A 22,490-nucleotide genomic window follows, 5' to 3' on the forward strand; every position below is an offset into this window, starting at 1 on the left:
AAAAAACCAACCTCTTCAAAAAGGCCTACCCTACAGATCCAATGTAAATCCCCACAACCGGCCACACAACTAAACCAGTGATCGCACTGGACAATATACAACCTCCATCCTTTCGACCCTAATGGAGTGTGGAACACACCTACCTACTCGAACACAACACAACCATGTATCTGTTCTCTACTGGATTTGGCAAACGCCGTTACGGTACTGTGTAAGCCACATTGAGCCTGCAAATAGGTGGGAAAATGTGGGGTACAAATGCAAAAAAAAAATACTACTACTACTTAACATTTCTAGAGCGCTACTAGGGTTACGCAGCGCAGTACAAATTAGTAACTAAAGACGGTCCCTGCTCAGAAGAGCTTACAATCTAAAGGACGAAATGTCAAGTTGGGGTAGTCTAGATTTCCTGAGTAGAAGTGTTGTGATTAGGTGCCGAAAGCGACATTGAAGAGGTGGGCTTTGAGCAATGATTTGAAGACGGGCAGGGAGGGGTTTAATGACCTGAAAGGAGCCACTACAAGATGCTCAGGAGTAGAAGAAGCCTGCTTAGATGGGTAGCGACCACTAGAGGGCATTCTAATGGTGGAGGCCCTTGTTTTATTTAGTAGAGGCCACTAAGGGGAGCCCTTTCTCAACAATAGCCCAGACACAGATAGCTACGGAGGTGGAGGGGCCGAGGTTACTCTTGTGCTAAGTTGAAAAGGGAGGGCCCAAGGCTGAAGGTAGGAATAATCCCCTTAAGAGGGCAAGCCCATTGGATAAGGTTCTGTACGTTTTCCAGAATATAGGAGCCCAGGAAGGGGTGGGGTTGGTAGGAAGCAGCACTTTAAAAACACCTTTTTCCAAGGAGACGGGGAAAGAGAAGGAGCCCTCCAAGAAGATGACGAAGGATGCCAAGCAATGAATAACTGGACACCAAAGGAAAGGATCTCTAAATAAAGACAAGGTACTTACCTGATGTTCAGAATAATGGGAAGGATAAGGAACTTTGATTTGACCACAGTGTGGAAGGCATACTGTGAGCATTGATATAAGACTAATATCAACAGCCAGGGGTAGAGGACAGGATTGTAAAATTGACGTGAAGTAAAGTCCTGTGCAAGGGGTGGAGGCTGTTTTATCTGAGACCCTCGTTGATTTTGCTGCATACTTTGCCAACAAAATTAAAAATCTCCGCCAGGATTCACAGGCAATCCCACCCAGTCCCCAACCAGTCAACCAGGGGTGCACAAACTCACCCCCTCCTAACAGAGAAAGATGGGACACCTTTAACCCAATGACAGAGGAGAGCCTTGAAAAACTCCTAAGAGACCTTCGACCAACTACCTGCTCCCTCGATCCCTGCCCAGCAAAGATATAGTGCAGCAGGGCCTTATAGAAGGCGCCACAAAAGTTGTGAACACCTCTCTTTCTAATGGGCAGCTACCAACAGCATTAAAAAGGGCAGTGGTCCGCCCTATGCTGAAGAAAAATAACCTTGACCAGGACAAACTTGAAAATTACAGGCCAGTATCCAACATCCCCTTTCTAGAGAAACTCATAGAACAGTCAATCTGTGTTCAACTTTTAATGACTGGTTAGAAAAGAGAAACTAGCTAGATCCATGTCAATCTGGATTCAGACCTGGTTATGGTACAGAAACGGTCCTTGATCTTCACAGAAACCGAGACAAGGGATTCGCCTCAATGTTAGTACTGCTTGACTTTTCATCAGCTTTTGACACCATGGATCATATCATGCTAGCACGACTGACAGAAACAGATATCAATGGAACAGTACTTGCTTGGTTCATATCCTACTATCAGACAGGCAACAATCCATAATGTTTGGCAGCAACTCATCACCAACATGGACAATGACCTGCAGGGTACCACAAGGATTGATACTGCCACGTATTCTGTTCAATATCTACCTCAAACCACTAGCTGAGCTGATTCATTCAATGGACACTCAGTTCTACATCTATGCGGATGATGTGCAGCTACTCATACCCATTGAACCTGACTTACCTACAGCCTTGAATAAACTGATTACCTAACATCAATTCAAGAATGGGCTAAACACAACAAACTTTGCCTGAACCCAAGTAAAACTGAGCTTCTCTGGGTCCCTAACACAAGTGGATACATACCTGACATCAAAATCTCTTTTTGGAAGTATGAACTCCCCCTCAAATCACAAGTCAGGAACCTTGGAATACAGTTAGATTCAACACTTACTCTGATTCCCCAAATCCAAGCAACCTTCAAGAGCTGCTTCTACTATTTGCGACAGCTACGCTGCCTCTCTCCTTACATCGAGAAGGTAAATCTTATCCCAGTTGTGCATGCCATGTTAACATCAAGACTAGATTACTGCAATGCACTATACAATGGTCTGACTACAAAGGGCCTGCACCAGCTCCAGTTGATTCAGAATGCAGCAGCAAGACTCATAGAAGGTTGCAAGCGACATGACCATATCACACCATTTTTGCAAAAACTTCATTGGCTACCAGTACAATACAGGGCTAAATTTAAAACTCTGTGTGGGCCTGAAAGGAAATGACCCTGAGTACCTGAAAAATAGGATGATCCTCCACACACCGCCAAGGACACTAAGGTCCTCCCAAGGACTTTCACTAACCACGCCCTCTCCAAAAGACATTACACGATGTGATACCCACAAGCGAGCCTTCTCCGGAGTAACCCCCACACTCTGGAATGCACTGCCTGAAAGGCTGCGCTTAACACAAGACCATCTGTACTTCAGGAAGCAGGTGAAAGCTTGGCTCTTCAAACAGGCCTTTAATAGAAGAAATAACTAACTTGTTAGTCTCGCTCACACACACAAGGAATGACTCAGGCTGCACATACTGCAACAGGACATGTTTATCCACTCCTACCCTAGCTGAGATAATATTTAACCATTTCTCTGACCTTATGTGCAACTTTAAGTCAATCACCTTACTTTCTAACTCTTCCTACTTTCTTACCTATCTATATGTTAAATCTTTGCTTTACCCTTCGCTATCAATTATGTTCTATTATGTATTGTGTTGACATTGTAAATAGTATATCATGCCATACTTTGTATTGTTTTTAAATATTTTTACTGCTGTAATTCTCTATTGCTCATGTTTGATCTATTCTTATTGTACACCACCTTGAGTTAATTCCTTCAAAGACAGTAAATAAATCCTAATAATAATAATTGTTTGTTGAAAAAAGAGAGTACCCCTACAGAGTGGTTAACAGAAGCTAATTGGAGTGGATTTGCCTTTAGGATGGTTAATTTGCATATCCTGGGAAGCTGGCTAACCAAGTATTGTATAACTGACCCCACACGTTCCCTAGTAGAGGGCTCAGTTCAAAACTGCTTGCTAAAAAGCATACCCCTTCAGAGTAATTAAAGTATAGCCTGTGAGAGAAGGATCCATCCACAACGCTCACATACTAACAAAAGGAATTAAGAGATTGTTACACTGTAAGAGGATCCACACACAACTCAACACTCCCATACTAATATGGGTTATTTTTTCACACAACAAATAGTTAAGCTCTGGAACTCTTTGCTGGAGGATGTGGTAACAGCAATTAGCATATCTGGGTTTAAAAAAGGTTTAGACAAATTCCTGGAGGAAAAGTCCATAGTCTGCTATTGAGACACACATGGGAAGCAACTGCTTCCCCTGGGATTTGTAGAATGGAGTGTTGCCACAATTTAGGTTTCTGCCAAGCACTTGTGACCTGGCTTGGCAACTGTTTGAAAAACAGGATACAGGGCTAGATGGACCACTGGTCTGACCCAGTATGGCTACTCTTGTGTTGTAACAAAAGGAATAAGAGGTTGTTACACTGTAAGAGGATCCACACACAACACAACTCACATACTAACAAAAGGAATAAGAGGTTGTTACACTGTAAGAGGATCCACACACAACACTCGTACTGTGATAGAACAGTGAGTTTTAAACCTGTAAAATTACCTTTATTAACTCTTGAAGTGTATTTCTCTAGTTTGGCCAGGAGGTGGTACACATTTTATCTTAAAGCTGATATAGAAAAGTGTATGCCCTCCTTTAGTTTCACATAGTGAAGAAGTGAATCTACAGTACTGTGAGCAGTATACTTTTAAAATTTGTTGACTGGGCTCTGATTGGCCTGGAGTTTGAAATTACCCAGCAGCTGCTGCTGCTTCAGTTTCAGCCCGGCTGAAGCTCTGTGAACAGCTGTATGCCCTGATCTCCCCAGGTACTTTCTAGGAAGTATGCAAATGTTTAGTCAGTGTTATAATTGATCCATATTTCAGTTACCTGTTATTTTTTGGTAATTGCACTATTTTGTTCCACTGTTCAATTTTTCAAAAACAATAAACAATATTTAGTTTATTGCCTCTGTCTGGACTGATAAAGAATCCTGGTGGTTTGTGTGTTGGGTCTGTGAGTGCTTTCTGGGAACTGTGGCCCCAGTAACCTAGAAATCAGTGGGGATAATCTGAGAGTGGGAGACTCGCCCAGAGGTGGCTGAGATCCAGTCGGTGGGAGGAAGATGGCTAGTGTAGAGCACACCAACAAATTTAATAGTCCCCGATTTATTTCTCAATGCTTTTTCACCATATTGCTTAGTAACGTCTCAAGCTTGTCACAATCTCTCAACATATCTCTTGTATTTCAAATTTTGCCTCAGAGGTGCTTAATTGTCCAATAATAAGTTTCTGGCAATTACTTTAGCACCAAAGGTCCTCATCGGCTTCTACATAATTTTTAGAAATATTTAAAGCACTTAGCTTAAATATGCTTGGACTGGGGGCTCAACGCTGTCCGACATGCTTGTTTCACCTCCCGGCTGTCAAGGACTTCCCCTGAAACAGATATTCACTGAAACGTCTCAGGTCATGAGTACTACTTTTAATCTCATACGAAATGCCAAATCTACCATCCAATGATTTATTTATAGTTACCCTTCTGTCGCTACTAGCGCCAGCTCGACTCAATTATTTCCAGGATTACCACTGTCAAGATGGCGACGGTGTTCATTCAATGCCTTTTAAACGCTTCACTAATGACGTATCAGGCCCCCTAGTTCCCATTGGACAAAGCACAAGCAGCAGGTGTAGGCGGACCTGAGGTTTGCTGGCGATAGACCCTCTAAGTGGCCACGGGGTAACCCTGGGAGGGTAGCTAGACATTTCATGACACATACTATCAAAAGAAATCAGAGGTTGTTACCATGGAGTTGCAAGGAATTGGAGATACTTAGTGCCCTTACTGCCCCCTCCCCCTATTGATTTATATAAATACAGCACAGTTATGAAGGCTGTTTCCCTGTTTCATATGTTTTTATTCAGTTGACTTCTTCTAGGTGTGCTGTAATATATTTCTTAATTAAAGAGCCATGAGAAGAAGGATGAAGACAAGCAAGCTATTCTTTATTCTCTTGCAGAGTGAGCTGATAAAAGATATCTCCACCTCAGTGCTGTGGGTGAACAATAAACCTCATATGGTGACACTGGATTACACTTTACAGGTTCCCTATGAGGACCAGGATGGAACTGCAGAGCTCAGGTATCTCTTGTCCTTATAAGATAATGGTGAAGTAAGTGGTGATGAGGTTAATTCTGGTCTGTAAGATGCAATGAGGAAAGGTTAGCAGCGCACAGTATTTCAACTGTCACATGGACACATCTGCATCTGATTCCCAGCTCAAGTTTTTCAATGGTTACTAGACATCTCCTGTTTCAGCCTTGTATCCACGTCCTCCTTTTTTTTGCCATGCATTCTGCTTCAATTCTCATACAGGCAGCTGTAGCAGTACCTCCCATTCAACACTCCCCTCCCCCCCCCCCCCCCCCATACACACACTATCCTCCAAAGGTTTGTGGCCAGTCAGTACTGGGAGTGGGGAAGAGGCGAAGAGTTATCTCTCACTATCTGCAAAAGCATTGCAGCTCAGCAGTACCCAGAGGTGAAGATCTGCTTCTCACCCCACATAGTTTCCCCCTTGTAAATTGCCTGGAAGTGACTGCTTGTTTATAAAATGCTTACTTCCACTATTTTGTGAAGTAAAAAAAATAAATCTCTTACATTATCTTGCAAAAATCATTGGTTTGGATTTTATAAAAAATGTTCATATAAATAATTTACTGAATTCTATTTTATAAATATAATCCATGTAAGACCATCTGCAATTAGCAGCAGTGTTTAGATAATGCACTTTCAACTCCTCTCTGATTGCTCTGGTACAATTGCAGTGTTCTTCAAAGCAAGAGCTCTGGGGTGGCCCCCATTGTGATTCTGGGTTTCCTGCCTCTCTACCCAAAGTTGTGACACAAAGGGGGAAATGGATGGGGTAAAGAGCCATATACATTACAGACAAGGCACTTCTAAACAGAAGAGGAGATAGCATTTGGAAACACCCACCTTCTTGGAGTCACTTTAAATGGAAAATTTGAAGGGGGACTAGACGGGATGGATGTTATTGACACACATTAGATAGCAGTGATGAGGTCCTACCTGTTTTCCTCTAACCCACACATCCGAACAACCAAAACATCTCACCAATATGCTCTTCCTAAATATACTCATCATTATCCACTCACTCACGATCATCCACGCAACATTCACTGCCCCCCCCCCCCCCCATCGGAACTCAATGTTATACCAGCTCTCCACCACCACAAAAGAACAACCAAACTAATCACACCCCCACGAACCAATAACAACCAAAGAAACCCACCATCACGCAGACAGCCATCACAAAAAACAACCTAACCTAAACCCAAAACAGCTATAACAAGACAACTCACCAATATCCACCCATCAATCCCATATGATGAACCATACCGAACCATCTGAGTGGGTTACATCAATCAGCAGTTAACAAAACTGAAATCCTCACAGACTGGATTAAGTCAGACAATCTTGACCTCTTATTCATCACAGAAACTTGGGTTCATGACCCAAAAGACCCCATCATACTTGGCCTATGCCCCCATGGCTATAAAATTTCACACTGGGCCAGAAAAGAAAAAGAGGCGGAGGCATAGCGCTCATCTACAAATCAAGCTTCTCTGCTGAACCCATTTCTGAAACCATTACACCACAACTTGAAATAGCCTCAATCAGACTTCACAGCCCTATACTCTGTGACCATCTAACCTGTATCCTACATTATAGACCTCCCACTAACTGAACAACAACCAATCCACCTTCATGGACTTCATATCAAACGTATGCATCAACAATCCCAATGTACTTTTAATTGGGGACTTAAACCTACATTTAGAGGATTCCAACTCTGCACACACCCGCGAATGTAAAGATCTCCTTCACCTTTGCAACCTTGACCTCCCTCCTATACAACCTACCCACAGCAAAGGTCACTCGCTCGACATCATCTCTTACAAGTTCTCTACAGACCAAAACATCTACATATCCGATATCAACTGGTCTGCCACCCCCTGGTCGGATCATCTCAAATTGACACAATTCCTACACTGGCGAAAAAAGGCCAGCCTAAAACACAAGACCCTGTAAAAATTATCACTAGAGGACGGATTGACAAGGAAAAGTTCTGGCAACAAATTTACAACAATTGGTCTACAGAACCAAACTCAAATTACTTCCTTACAGAATGGGATAACAGCTGCAAACTTATACTGGACGAAATAGCCCCACTACGCACTAAACCTCTACGTAGGCGCAACCCGTCACCATGGTTCAACGACCTACTAAAAAACCTAAAGTCACAAACCAGGAAACTAGAAAAAAACATGGAGTAAATCAAAAAATAACCTCACCTACAATGCATGGAAGCAGTCACACAGGAATTACAAAAATGCCATTAAACGAGCCAAAAGATCATACTACACACAAACAATCACAACCAGTGGCACAGACATAAAAAAAACAATATCAACTCATAAAAAATCTTCTTAACACCAACCCAATCACATCCTCACCCTTAACTACCCCATCTGCTAACCAACTGGCTAAATACTTCATCGACAAAATTACCAATCTTTGCAGCACTGTACAAATATCAATACCTTTCTAGATGAACTGGACCCCTACATGGACGAGATTCCAGCCAATCGCTCCTGGACAAATTTCACCCTCCTCACCACTAAACAAGTTCCTATGGCGGTCACCAAGCTCTCCAAATCTCTAAGCCATTTCGACCTGTCCCAACTACCTAATGAAAGGTGCCCCAGAACGCTTTATCACAGATCTCACCTCCCACCTAAACTTCCTGCTACAACAAGGCTCATTCCCTATTGAACATGGCAACATACTACTTACTCCAATACCTAAAAACCCCAAGAAACCAGCGAGTGATGTCACCAACTACTGCCCTGTCGCCTCCATCCCCTTGCTAATTAAACTGATGGAAAACAGAGTGACCTCTCAAATCAACGACTATATACAAATATTCTCCATTCTTCATGAATCACAATCGGGTTTCCGTCCAGCCCACAGTACAGAAACCGTCCCACTCACTCTGATGAGAAGCCAGTGAAGTGACTTGAGGAGAGGAGTGATATGAGCATATCGGTCTAGGCGGAAGATAAGACGGGCAGCAGAGTTCTGAACGGATTGAAGGGGGGATAGATGGTTAAGTGGGAGGCCAGTGAGGAGTAGGTTGCAGTAGTCAAGGCGAGAGGTAATGAGAGAGTGGACGAGAGTTCGGGTGGTGTGCTCAGAGAGGAAAGGGTGAATTTTGCTAATGTTATAGAGGAAGAAGCGACAGGTCTTGGCTATCTGCTGGATATGTGCAGAGAAGGAGAGGGAGGAGTCGAAGATGACTCCGAGGTTGCGGGCAGATGAGACGGGGACGATGAGGGTGTTATCAACTGAGATAGAGAGTGGAGGGAGAGGGGAAGTGGGTTTGGGTGGGAAGACAATAAGCTCGGTCTTGGCCATGTTCAGTTTCAGGTGGCGGTTGGACATCCAGGCAGCAATGTCGGATAAGCAAGCCGATACTTTGGTCTGGGTTTCGGCAGTGATGTCTGGTGTGGAGAGGTAAAGCTGGATGTTGTCAGCATAAAGATGATATTGGAAACCATGAGATGAGATCAGGGAGCCCAGGGAAGAGGTGTAGATTGAAAAAAGAAGGGGACCAAGGACAGATCCCTGAGGAACTCCAACAGAGAGCGGGATGGGAGTGGAGGAAGAAACATGAGAGTGTACTCTGAAGGTACGGTGGGAGAGATAAGAGGAGAACCAGGAGAGGACAGAGCCCTGGAACCCAAATGAGGACACTGTGGCAAGAAGTAAATTGTGATTGACAGTGTCAAAAGCGGCGGATAGGTCGAGGAGGATGAGGATGGAGTAGTGACCTTTGGATTTGGCAAGGAACAGGTCATTACAGACTTTAGATAGCGCCGTTTCTGTCGAGTGTAGGGGGAGAAAGCTGGATTGAAGCGGATCAAAGATGGCATGAGAGGAGAGAAAATCAAGGCAACGGCTGTGAACGGCGCATTCAAGTATCTTGGAGAGGAAGGGTAGGAAGGAAATGGGGCGGTAGTTGGATGGACAGGTAGGTTCAAGTGATGGTTTTTTGAGGAGTGGTGTGACTACAGCATGCTTGAAGGTGTCAGGGACAGTTGCAATGGAGAGAGAAAGGTTGAGGATATGACAGATGGGGGGGAGTGACGGTAGGAGAGATGGTGTTAAGTAACTTGGTGGGGATGGGGTCAGAGGAACAGGTGGTGCATTTCGAGGAGAAAAGAAGATAGGCGGTTTCCTCTTCGGTGATATCAGGAAAAGAGGAGAAGGCGGCCTGGGTTGGTTGGTTGAGGGAGTGGGTTATAGGGTGAAGAGGAGGAGATGGTTTGGTGGTGAATTCTACAATTTGATCTATCCAGTGCATTTGACATGGTAAATCACAATATTCTAACCAAACTACTGGATAAACTTGGGATCGGCGGAAATATCATTAACTGGATAAAAGGCTTCATCACCTCAAGATCCTACCAAGTTAAATCAACCTCAACTATCTCATCTCCCTGGTCACCAAATTGCGGTGTACCTCAAGGATCGCCTTTATCCCCTATCCTTTTCAACCTTATGATGATCCCCCTAGCCAAAGCTCTATTCACACATGGTCTCAACCCTTTCATTTATGCCGATGTCACCATATTTATTCCCTTCAAATCTATTCTAACAGAAATCTCTGACAAAATATCCTTGGGCATGAACATCTTAACCTCTTGGGCCAACGCCTTCATGATGAAAATAAACAAAGAGAAAACACAATGCCTAATCCTCTCATCTCAACACTCCACACTCCTCCCAATTAATCTTAACACCTCTGACATCACAATCCCCATATCTGATAACCTGAAAATCCTCGGAGTGACATTAGACAAACACCTCTCGCTCGAATATCACGTAAACTCCACTACAAAAAAAAATGTTCAACATGATGTGGATACTGAAACGCGTAAAACCATATCTTCCTCTGAAAACATTCCGGAACCTGGTGCAATGTACGGTACTTACCCACACCGACTACTGTAATAGTATCTTCTTAGGCTGCAAGACCCATATCCTGAAAAAACTTCAGACTGTCCAAAATACAGCAGCAAGACTAATTTTTGGCAAACCACGATTTGAATGTGCAACACCTCTTCGACAAAAATTTCACTGGCTCCATATCTGAGAACGAATCAACTTCAAAGTCCACACATTAATCCACAAGATTATCCATGGTGAATCTCCGGACTATATGATCAATCTGATTGACCTTCCCACCAGAAACATGTCTGAAAACTCGCGAACTTACCTCAATCTACATTACCCCAATTGCAAAGGACTCAAGTACAAAACCTACTATGGATCCAACTTCTCCTTCTTAGGCAGCCAACTCTGGAATGCCCTCCCCAGACCTATCTGAGTTTGATTCCCACTTCAGGCACAGGCAGCTCCTTGTGACTCTGGGCAAGTCACTTAACCCTCCATTGCCCCATGTAAGCCGCATTGAGCCTGCCATGAGTGGGAAAGCGTGGGGTACAAATGTAACAACAAAAAAAACCCAGGAACTATCTACCCTTCTGGAAATCATTAAAAACCCATCTGTTCAAGCAAGCCTACCCAAATGAACCAAACTAATCCTATGAACCCATTTACCCAACACTTGCACATCTCTACCCACCTATATCTTCTATTATTCTGCTTTACTTAACTTATATTTTTGCGGACAATACTAAGATTTGTAACAGAGTGGACACCCGGGAGGGAGTGGAAAACGTGAAAAAGGATCTGCAGAAGCTAGAAGAATGGTCTAAGGCTTGGCAATTAAAATTTAATGCGAAGAAATGCAAAGTGATGCACTTAGGGTGTAGAAATCCACGGGAGACGTATGTGTTAGGCGGTGAGAGTCTGATATGTACGGATGGGGATCTAGGGGTGATAGTATCTGAGGATATGAAGGCGATGAAACAGTGTGACAAGGCATTGGCCGTAGCTAGAAGGTTGCTAGGCTAGCTAGAAGGTTGCTAGGCTGTATAGAAAGAGGTGTGACCAGCAGAAGAAAGGAAGTGTTGATGCCCCTGTATAAGTTGTTGGTGAGGCCCCACCTGGAGTACTGTGTACAGTTTTGGAGGCTGTATCTTGCTAAGGACATAAAAGAATTGAAATGGTGCAAATAAAAGCTACGAGAATGGTATGGGATTTGCGTTACAAGACGTATGAGGAGAGACTTGCTGACCTGAACATGTATCCCTGGAGGAAAGGAGAAACAGGGGTGATATGATACAGACGTTCAAATATTTGAAAGGTATTAATCCGCAAACGAACCTTTTCCGGAGATGGGAAAGCGGTAGAACTATAAGTACATAAGTAATGCCACACTGGGAAAAGACCAAGGGTCCATCGAGCCCAGCATCCTGTCCATGACAGCGGCCAATCCAGGCCATGGGCACCTGGCAAGCTTCCCAAACGTACAAACGTTCTATACTTGTTATTCCTAGAATTGTAGATTTTTCCCAAGTCCATTTAGTAGTGGTTTATGGACTTGTCCTTTAGGGAACCGTCTAACCCCTTTTAAAACTCTGCCAAGCTAACCGCCTTCACCACGTTCTCCGGCAACGAATTCCAGAGTTTAATTATGCGTTGGGTGAAGAAACATTTTCTCTGATTTGTTTTAAATTTACTACACTGTAGTTTCATCACATGCCCCCTAATCCTAGTATTTGTGGAAAGCGTGAACAGACGCTTCACATCCACCTATTCCACTCCACTCATTATTTTATATGCCTCAGCCATCTCTTCTCCAAACTGAAAAGCCCTAGCCTCCGTAGTCTTTCTTCATAGGGAATTCGTCTCATCCCCGCTTTCATTTTAGTCGCCCTTCGCTGCACCTTTTCCAATTCTACTATATCTTTCTTGAGATGCGGCGACCAGAATTGAACACAATACTCAAGGTGCGGTCGCACCATGGAGCAGTACAACGGCATTATAACATCCTCGCACCTGTTTTCCATACCTTTCCTAATAATACCCAACATTCTATTCGCTTTCCTAGCCGTAGCAGCACACTGAGCAGAAGGTTTCAGTGTATTATCGACGACGACACCCAGATCCCTAGAGGACATGAAATGAGATTGAAGGGGGGCAGACTCAAGAAAAATGTCAGGAAGTATTTTTTCATGGAGAGAGTGGTGGATGCTTGGAATGACCCTCCCACGGGAGGTGGTGGAGATGAAAACGGTAACAGAATTTAAAAATGCTTGGGATAAACATAAAGGAATCTTGTTCAGAAGGAATGGATCCTCAGAAGCTTAGCCGAGATTGGGTGGCAGAGCTGGTGGTGGGAGGCGGGGCTAGTGCTGGGCAGACTTCTACGGTCTGTGCCCTGAAAATGGCAGATACAAATCAAGGTCAGGTATACACAAAAGGTAGCACATATGAGTTATCTTGTTGGGCAGACTGGATGGACCGTGCAGGTCTTTCTCTGCAGTCATCTACTATGTTACTATGTATTAATCATGCACCTCAAATGCTAAAATGTCTTTTATAATTTTATTATCAACAATCTTTGAAGCACATTTAAAATCCAAAATCAGCAACCCCAGTACTTAACTGACACCAAACTGACACAGCACTGAGGGTAAGCAAAACTCCTGATGCCCACTACAAAAAAAAAAGCATGGTATTTCGGTTCCACAGAACCTGCTTCTGGGGTGATTTCAAACCAGGTCGCTGAATACTGAAAAACTGTGAAAGAATAATGAGAAACGTTCTGAAAAAAAGAAACACTGAACATTTTAACACAAATTGAATGCCACCACTAGTGCTCAAAAGCAAATTAATCAACTTAATTAAAGTACTTACTACTACTACTACTTAACATTTCTAAAGTGCTACTAGGGTTACGCAGCACTGTACAGCAGGGGCGTAGCCATGGGTGGGCCTAGGCCCACCCAGTTTAGGTCCAGGCCCACCCAGCAGTGGAGGCAGCAGAGCGGAGGGAGCAGGTTGCGCTCCGATCCTGCCTCCATCTCTCTGACGGCAGCACTTCCCGATCGCAGGATCTACCTCCTCCCTCAGCAGAGGAGACGCTTCCGGGTTAGACGCAGGAGGCAGCGTGTTTGAATCGCTACCGCTGCTGCTGCTGAGACAGAGGGAGGAAGTAGATCCTGCGATCGTGGCGGTGGTAGGCAGCGTCTGCGGAGCAAAGATGACGTAAAGAGAGCCTTTTTACCATATTTACTCGTGGAGCTGCCTTTGTTTCCAGCTTCTAAAGCTTAGTCTTTTTCTTAAGAACCAGTGACCTCTAATGGAACCTTAGCAGCACTACATGTATAGTAAGAAAAACTGCTATGCTCCAGAAGAGAGAGAGAGAGAACAGTAGGTAGGGAAAGAAGTAGAGAGGGGACAAGCAAAAGAGACAAAGAGGACAGAGGCCAAGAAAGTGAGAGAGGAGGGGGAAAGAGAGAGCCAGGGTGGGCAGAGAAAAAGCAAGGGGAAGAGAGGAGAAGGTAAGGTAGGAGAGTGTGTGTGTGCACGTGCGCACAACCGGAAGCGCTGCTGTCAGAGGGTGGGCAGATGGAATGGGAGGGAAGGGGCAAGCTCCTATTTGGTGAAGATTTGGACATGTAGGTAAAAGATCTTGGGGAGGTCAAACAGCAGACGCTGCCAGGATTAAAGGGCAGGCAAGCGTCCATTGTCTGCCCTCTCTGAAATTTGCTCAGTTATCTGCTGGTGATTAAGACGCTCCTAGTAAGACCAGCTGCAGTGTATTGGTATGTGGTGGTCTGGTGATTAACAGTTTCCATTTTGTCCAGGCATGAGAGTTTGCTCTGCCCCTACTCCTTAGTAATTCCCTTATCCTCTTGTTTGTCCTATTTGTCTGTCCTAATTAGATTGTAAGCTCTGGAAGGATGGAGGTGAAGGAGAATCACTGGAAATGGATGGGAGGGCAGGGCAGGGGAGAGAGGAGAGTAACTGGGTATGGATGGATGGAGGGAGGGCAGGGGAGAGGAGGGTTGCTAGACATGGATGGAGGAGAGGGAAGGGAGAGAGAAGAAATGCTGGACATGGATGGAGGGGATGGAAGAGTGAGGAAGGAGATGAGATGAGGGAAAAGGAAAGAGAGGAGAAAACTGCACATGGATGAAGAAAATAGGCAGAAGCTGGATCCACTGGACAGTCAAGTCTGCGGAGGACCCAGCTTTTACTTACGGATGTAGGGCAAGAAATGAAGAAAGGCGGAAAGTAAAGAAATAAATGGAAAGGAAGCCTTGGAAACGGAGTAAAGAGGACAGATAGCAGCAGAATCAGATACTGGGCCAGCATGATCAGAAAAACAAAGTAACCAGACAGCAAAGGTAGAAAAAAATCATTTTATTTTCATTATAGTGTTTGGAATATGTCCACTTTGAGAATCAGGTGCTCAACATTAAAAGTTTATATTTATTTACTTATTTATGGCATTTTAACCCACATTAAGGTAAAATTATGTATCATACCTGATAATTTTCTTTCCATTAATCATAGCTGATCAATCCATAGACTGGTGGGTTGTGTCCATCTACCAGCAGGTGGAGATAGAGAGCAATCCTTTTGCCTCCCTATATGTGGTCATGTGCTGCCGGAAACTCCTCAGTACGTCGATATCCAAGCTCCATCCGCAGGACTCAGCACTTAGAGAATTACACCCACAAAGGGACACTCTGCCCAGCTCACCATCGCCGAAACGGGGGAGGGGAATTAACCCAGCTCATCCCCACACAAGTGGGGGAGGGGAATCCGTCCAGCTCATCCCCGTGGAGCGGGGGAGGGACACCACACCCGCCGATGCGGGGGGATCTGGCTTATCCTGCAACCGCAACCGCGGGAGGAGCTGACTGACCCTAACACCGCCGAAGCGGGAGGGGTACAAAGCTGCCCTACTGCCGCACGAAGCGGGAGGGAGCGCCGGCAGAATTTAAGTCTCAATCCAGCCCCGTAAAACGGAGGGGAGAGGAATGCAGCAGCTCACTGTAACACAAATTCGTCTCAACTCTTGAAGAATCCATTGAAAAACTTGAACACGAAGTCCTCCTGAACAGGAACTGAAGACTAAACTTGAACCTGAAATGCAACCAGAATATAAACAATACAGATATCTGGGAGGGGCTATGGATTGATCAGCTATGATTAATGGAAAGAAAATTATCAGGTATGATACATAATTTTACCTTCCATATCATCATGCTGATCAATCCATAGACTGGTGGGATGTACCGAAGCAGTACTCACCCAGGGCGGGACATAGAAATCCCTGACCGCAACACTGAAGCTCCAAACCGGGCCTCCGCCCGAGCAGCCACAGTCAAGCAGTAATGCCTGGAGAAGATATGGGCCGATGCCCAAGTTGCCGCCTTGCAAATCTCGTCCAAGGAGACGGACCCGGCCTCTGCCATCGAGGCCGCCTGAGCTCTAGTGGAGTGAGCCTTCAGCTGGATAGGCGGCACCTTCCCCGCGGCCACATAAGCCGCTGCAATGGCTTCCTTGATCCATCTTGCCACTGTAGGCTTAGCAGCCTGCAGACCCTTACGAGGACCTGCAAACAGGACAAACAGATGATCCGACTTCCGGAAATCATTGGTCACTTCCAAGTATCTGATGATGACTCGTCTCACATCCAGATATTTGAGAGCAGAGTATTCCTCTGGGTAGTCCTCCCTACGAAAGGAAGGGAGACAGAGCTGCTGATTCACATGGAAGCGAGAAACAATCTTGGGCAGGAAGGAAGGCACTGTGCGAATAGACACTCCTGCCTCAGTGAACTGCAGAAAGGGCTCTCGACATGAGAGTGCCTGGAGCTCGGAAACTCTTCTGGCTGAAGTGATAGCCACCAAAAAGACTGCTTTCAACGTCAGGTCTTTCAGAGATGCCCTTGACAAGGGTTCAAAAGGCGGCTTCTGCAAGGCTCTTAGCACCAGGTTGAGATTCCACGTAGGCACCACTGAGTGCAGAGGAGGGCGCAGGTGATTAACTCCCTTGAGAAAGCGCACCACATCTGGCTGCGAAGCCAGGGAAGCACCCTTCAGGCGGCCCCTGAAGCAAGCCAGAGCCACTACCTGGACTTTAAGGGAACTGAGCGACAGGCCTTTCTCCAGACCTTCTTGCAGGAACGCCAACACTGAAGAAATTGGAGCAGTGAAGGGAGAAAGTGAGCCTGCTTCACACCATGCTGCAAAGGTACGCCAAACCCTGGCGTAAGCAGTAGAAGTAGAGCGCTTCCTCGCTCTTAGCATAGTGGCGATGACCTTGTCTGAGAAGCCCTTCTTTCTCAGACGCTGCCGCTCAATAGCCAGGCCGTAAGACCAAAGGGGGAGGGATCCTCCATCACCACGGGACCCTGATGCAACAGGCCCTGCTCCACTGGCAGCCGCAGAGGATCGTCCACTGAGAGCCTGATCAAGTCCGCATACCAGGGACGTCTGGGCCAGTCCAGACCCACCAGGATTATCCGGCCCGGATGCTTTGCCACCCGGTCTAGCACCCTGCCCAACATGGGCCAGGGCGGGAACACATAGAGAAGCTCCTGTGTCGGCCACTGTTGGAGAAGAGCATCTACTCCCAGGGATCGAGGGTCCCGTCCTCTGCTGAAGAAGCGCGGCACTTGGCAATTGGCCGATGACGCCATCAGATCTAGGCTCGGCTGGCCCCAGTGCTTCGTGATGTCCAAGAACGCCTGAGCAGATAGCTGCCACTCTCCGGGATCCAAGGTATGGCGACTGAGAAAGTCCGCCTTGACATTCATGACTCCGGCAATGTGGGCCGCTGACAGCTGTTCCAGGTTCGCTTCCGCCCACTGGCATAGATTCATGGCCTCCTTGGCTAGAGGGGCGCTCTTGGTACCTCCCTGGCGGTTGACATAGGCCACAGCCGTGGCATTGTCCGACAGGACCCGTACTGGCTTCAACGCCAGTACCGGGATGAACTCCAAAAGCGCCAACCGAATGGCTCTGAGTTCCAGGAGGTTGATAGACCACTTTGCCTCTGCAGGAGACCAGAGCCCCTGCGCTGTCCTTCCCAAGCAGTGGGCTCCCCAGCCCGACAAAGAGGCGTCCGTCGTGACGACAATCCACTCCGGGGTCACCAGAGGCATTCCTGCAGACAACTTGTCTGTCTGCAGCCACCAGCTCAGCGCCTTGCGCACTGCTGGGTCCAAGGGAAGGCGCACAGCATAATCCTCCGACATCGGAGTCCAGCGCTGCAGTAGAGTGTTGTAGTGGTCTCATATGAGCCCTGGCCCAGGGCACTACTTCCATCGTGGCCGTCATAGAGCCCAACAGCTGCACATAGTCCCAAGCCCGAAGAGGAGAGGCTACTAGGAACTGGTCCACCTGAGCCTGAAGTTTGACAATCCGATTGTCTGGCAGGAACACTCTGCCCACTTGGGTGTCGAATCGAACTCCCAGATACTCCAGGGACTGAGTCGGGCGCAGCTGGCTCTTCTCCCAGTTGATGATCCACCCCAGGGAGCTCAAAAGACCAATCACCCGGTCCACAGCTTTGCCGCACTCTGCATAAGAGGGGGCTCAGATCAACCAGTCGTCCAGATAAGGATGGACTTGTACTCCTTCCTTTCGCAGGAAGGCCGCGATGACCACCATTACTTTGGAGAAGGTCCGCGGAGCAGTAGCCAACCCGAAAGGGAGGGCTCTGAACTGGAAGTGTCGGCCCAGGACTGCAAAACGCAGAAAGCGTTGATGAGGAGGCCAGATGGGAATATGCAGGTACGCTTCCTTGATGTCCAAGGAAGCCAAGAACTCCCCTGCCTTCACTACCGCTATAACAGAGCGGAGAGTCTCCATGCGAAAGTGCCGCACTTTCAAGGCCCGATTGACCCCTTTGAGGTCGAGGATAGGCCGGACAGAATCTCCTTTCTTTGGTACCACAAAGTAAATGGAGTAACGTCCCTTGCCAATCTGATTTCCTGGCACCGGAACGACCGCACCCAGGCGTATCAGGTTGTCCAAGGTCTGCTGCACTGCCACAGCTTTGACCGGAGACTTGCAGGGAGAGAGTACAAACCCGTCTCTTAAGGGTCGGCAGAACTCTAGCTTGTAGCCGTCTCTGATGACTTCCAGCACCCAAGCGTCTGAAGTTACCCTGGTCCACTCACCCAGAAACGAGGACAGGTGTCCTCCAATCTGCACTGGGCCATGGACCAGGACCCCGTCATTGGGTATGAGACCCTGGGGGAGGACCGGAGGGCGCACCTCCGGGACGGCGGTCTCTGCGAAAGGAATGCTGCTTGGGGGAGAAGTTCCTCTTGAAGGAAGAGGGGGCAGAGGAGCCCGACTTGCCCGGGCGGTACCGACGGGCTTCTTGAAACCGTCCTCTGGAGTTACCGGGGCGAGCACTAGCCCGAGCCCTGACCTCTGGTAACCTCTTGCCCTTAGACGTGCCGAGATCGGTCACAATTTTGTCCAGCTCGACCCCAAAGAGCAGCTTGCCTTTAAAAGGCAACTTAGCCAGGCGGGACTTAGAGGCGTGGTCCGCAGACCAATGTTTCAGCCAAAGCCACCGCCGCGCAGAGACTGTCTGAGCCATACCTTTAGCCGAGGCTCTCAAGACATCATACAGTAAGTCTGCCAAATAAGCCAAGCTCGATTCCAGGGCCGGCCAATCAGCCCTCAAGGAAGGATCCGAGGGGGAAGCCCGCTGCACAATCGTCAGGCACGCCCTGGCCACGTAGGAGCCACAAACTGAGGCCTGCAAACTTAAAGCAGCCCCCTCGAAGGACGACCTTAAGGCCACCTCCAATCTTCTGTCTTGGGCGTCCTTTAGGGCCGTGCCACCTTCCACCGGCAACGCCGTTTTCTTAGTCACCGCAGTAATTAAAGAATCCACGGTAGGCCAAAGAAAGGTCTCCCGTTCACTTTCAGGCAAAGGATAGAGGCGGGACATAGCCCTAGCCACTTTGAGGCTCGCTTCCGGGACATCCCATTGAGCCGAAATCAAGGTGCGCATGGCATCATGCACGTGGAAGGTTCTAGGCGGGCGCTTCGTCCCCAGCATAATGGCGGAGCCAACAGGGGCTGAGGGAGAGACGTCCTCTGGAGAGGAAATCTTCAAAATGCTCATGGCCTGCATTAACAGGTTGGGCAAGTCCTCTGAGCGAAAGATCCGCGCTGCAGAGGGGTCATCCGCTCCATCCGAGCGGGAATCCGTCTCCTCCAAGGAATCCCCAAAGGACCGTTGGGAGAACTCAGATACGCTGCCCTCATCTACATCAGAGGAGACAGAGTCCTCTAAGGCCTGGAAATCCACCCGAGGGCGTTTACTTCCGGGGGCCTCAATCCCTTTATCGGGCAAGGGAGCAGGGGCAGCGTCTTGCATAAGGAAGGCCTGATGCAGCAGCAAAATAAACTCGGGGGACAAACCCCCCAGACTGTGCACTTCAGCAGCCTGGGCCACAGCCCTAGACGCACCCTCAACCGGCGCTCGCAAGAGTGGGGGAGAAACATGCTGCGCATCCAAGATGGCGTCCGGCGCGACACTCCACGAAGGAGCCGCGCGGGAAGAACGGCGCTTAACTTTAGCCGCTTTTCTGCCGTCGCCCAAATGAAGGGCGGCCATGGCATTAACGTCTCCCACCTCAAGGGCGGCCCAAGAAGAAGCCATCCGAGCAGCGTGGCCGGCCAAGATGGCGGAGGCGAGCAGCGGGGGATGGGCGTTTATGGTGGGAAAAACCGCCGCACCGGAGGAAGAACCGGGACCCTGACCGGCCTCCAAACTGACACCCAACAAAGGTGAATCAGACTTTAAAACCCCCGCATCCCCACTAGATGCGCACACGCGGTCCGGGGAGCGATTCTTTGCGCCCTCGCCCTCCGACGCCATCAGCCACGTGGAGATCAATCGGGGAACCCCCTGCCCGCTACAAAAAAGGTAAAATTACCTGCTTTCCGCTCCGAGCTGTAACGACCTGGTGTCCCAGTGAGTAGCTGCAATAAACGTTTAAATAAACGTCGAAATAAACGCCCTTAAGGACGTCCAAAATTTTTTTTTTTTTTTTAAACGGAGCCAGCGGGAGGGGGGAGAAAAGGAGGGACCTGGCACCACCAGGTTTGCACTTGCTCAAGAAGAGCCCTCAACCCCAGGCACTCAACAAAACCTAAAAATTAGGCTTGGAGGCCTAGCCAGAGCTGCTGCTGTGTGTGACCACCACCTGCTGAGATAGAGAACATACTAAGGAGTTTCCGGCAGCACATGACCACATATAGGGAGGCAAAAGGATTGCTCTCTATCTCCACCTGCTGGTAGATGGACACAACCCACCAATCTATGGATTGATCAGCATGATGATATGGAAACATGAATTAGATTGGAACCTGGGATCATTTAATGTTTTTTTTTTCCTGGAGAGAGTAATGCATTGCCTCCCCCACCCCCCAGGCTCTCTCCCCAGCTATAGCCAGCTCTCCAATTTTGAGGGGAGGTGCACAGGTGGATGGGGGGGGGGGGCGCAGAGGTGGACCGGGGCGAGAGCCTGTTGTTAAACATTTATCAGCACACCACTGTCTAGTGCCCACCCATCCAACCTGTTGGCCCACCCAAAAATTGACTTCTGGCTACGCCACTGCTGTACAGTTTAACAAAGAAGGCCAGTCCCTGCTCAAAGGAGCTTACAATCTAATGGATAAAATGTGCAGACAATCAAATTGGGGCAGTCTAGATTTCCTGAATAGAGGTATAATGTTTAGGTGCTGAAGGCGACATTGAAGAGGCTTTGAGCAAGGATTTGAAGATGGGCAGGGAGGGGGCTTGGCATATGGGCTCAGGAAGTTTATTCCAAGCATAGGGAGAGGCGAGGCAGAAAGTGCGGAGCCTGGAATTGGCGGTGGTGGAGAAGGGTGCAGAGAGGAGGGATTTGTCCTGAGAGCGGAGGTTTCGGGTAGGAGCGTAAGGGGAGATAAGGGTAGAGAGGTAATGAGGGGCTGCAGATTGAGTGCATTTGTAGGTTACTAGGAGAAGCTTGTTCAAGACACAACACTCAAGCGGCAATTGTCAAGGAAAGGATCCTCAGGAGCTTAACCGAGATTGGATAGCAGAGCCGGTAGTGGGAGGCGGGGCTGGAGGCTGGGAGGCAGGGATAGCGCTGGGCAGACTTATACGGTCTGTGCCAGAGCCGGTGGTTGGGAGGCGGGACTGGTGGTTGGGAGGCAGGGCTAGTGCTGGGCAGACTTATACGGTCTGTGCCCTGAAGAGCACAGGTACAAATCAAAGTAGGGTATACACAAAAGTAGCACACATGAGTTGTCTTGTTGGGCAGACTGGATGGACCGTGCAGGTCTTTTTCTGCCGTCGTCTACTATGTTACTATGTCAAACTGAGGCTAAAAGCATGGGGAGAAACTTCCTGGCAATTAAAGGAGACATTATGACGTAGTAATGTTGAAAGCAAATATGTAAAATAGTTATATGTTTATAGGCAAATTAACTACATTCAATTGACTCCCCATATAAGCTGAGCTAAAAAGCAAACTAAAAAAATGAACAAAGGGGGTGAAAATTTTTTTTTTTTTAAATGAAAATAGAAAACTCATGAAATACAGTGTGATCCAAATCTTCTTTGTAACAAACTTCCCGGATTAGGCATCATATGCTCTGTTTAAACCCTTCGGGTCAACGGTGGAAAGGTGATGGATCCACCGATGTTCTTTATAACGAAGACGAGAATCCCAAATCACCACCTTGTGGGTTCTGCAAAACTTGTTCTAACACCACAAAGGATAATTGATTAAAAGAATGATGCTGAATCAAAAGTGCTCCACCAGAGGTGCTGTCACATCTTGACATTTGAGGTGAGTCGTGTTCTAAAATACGTGCCTTCATGGAACGTAAAATTTTGCCCGCATACACAAACTGACATGGCCACCAAATGGTGTATACAACCCTCAAGGGCTTCTCCATGTCTGTCTCAATAGCAGACTATGGACGTTTCTTCCAGGAACTTGTCAAAACCTTTTTTAAACCCAGAAATGCTAACTGCTGTTACCAAA

The 22,490-nt window shown here is 47.3% G+C and overlaps 1 protein-coding gene across 1 annotated transcript in view; it reads left to right on the forward strand.

The window, feature by feature from the left end:
• Positions 1-22,490, forward strand: part of GNMT (glycine N-methyltransferase) — a 73,148-nt gene that overhangs the window by 46,536 nt on the left and 4,122 nt on the right. The window contains exon 5 of the mRNA XM_030195681.1: positions 5,427-5,548. Coding sequence (XP_030051541.1) covers positions 5,427-5,548 — 122 coding nt within the window. The remainder of the gene's footprint in view (positions 1-5,426; positions 5,549-22,490) is intronic.

Source organism: Microcaecilia unicolor, chromosome 3, assembly GCF_901765095.1.
Source record: "Microcaecilia unicolor chromosome 3, aMicUni1.1, whole genome shotgun sequence".
In the NCBI taxonomy this organism is placed as follows: domain Eukaryota; kingdom Metazoa; phylum Chordata; class Amphibia; order Gymnophiona; family Siphonopidae; genus Microcaecilia; species Microcaecilia unicolor.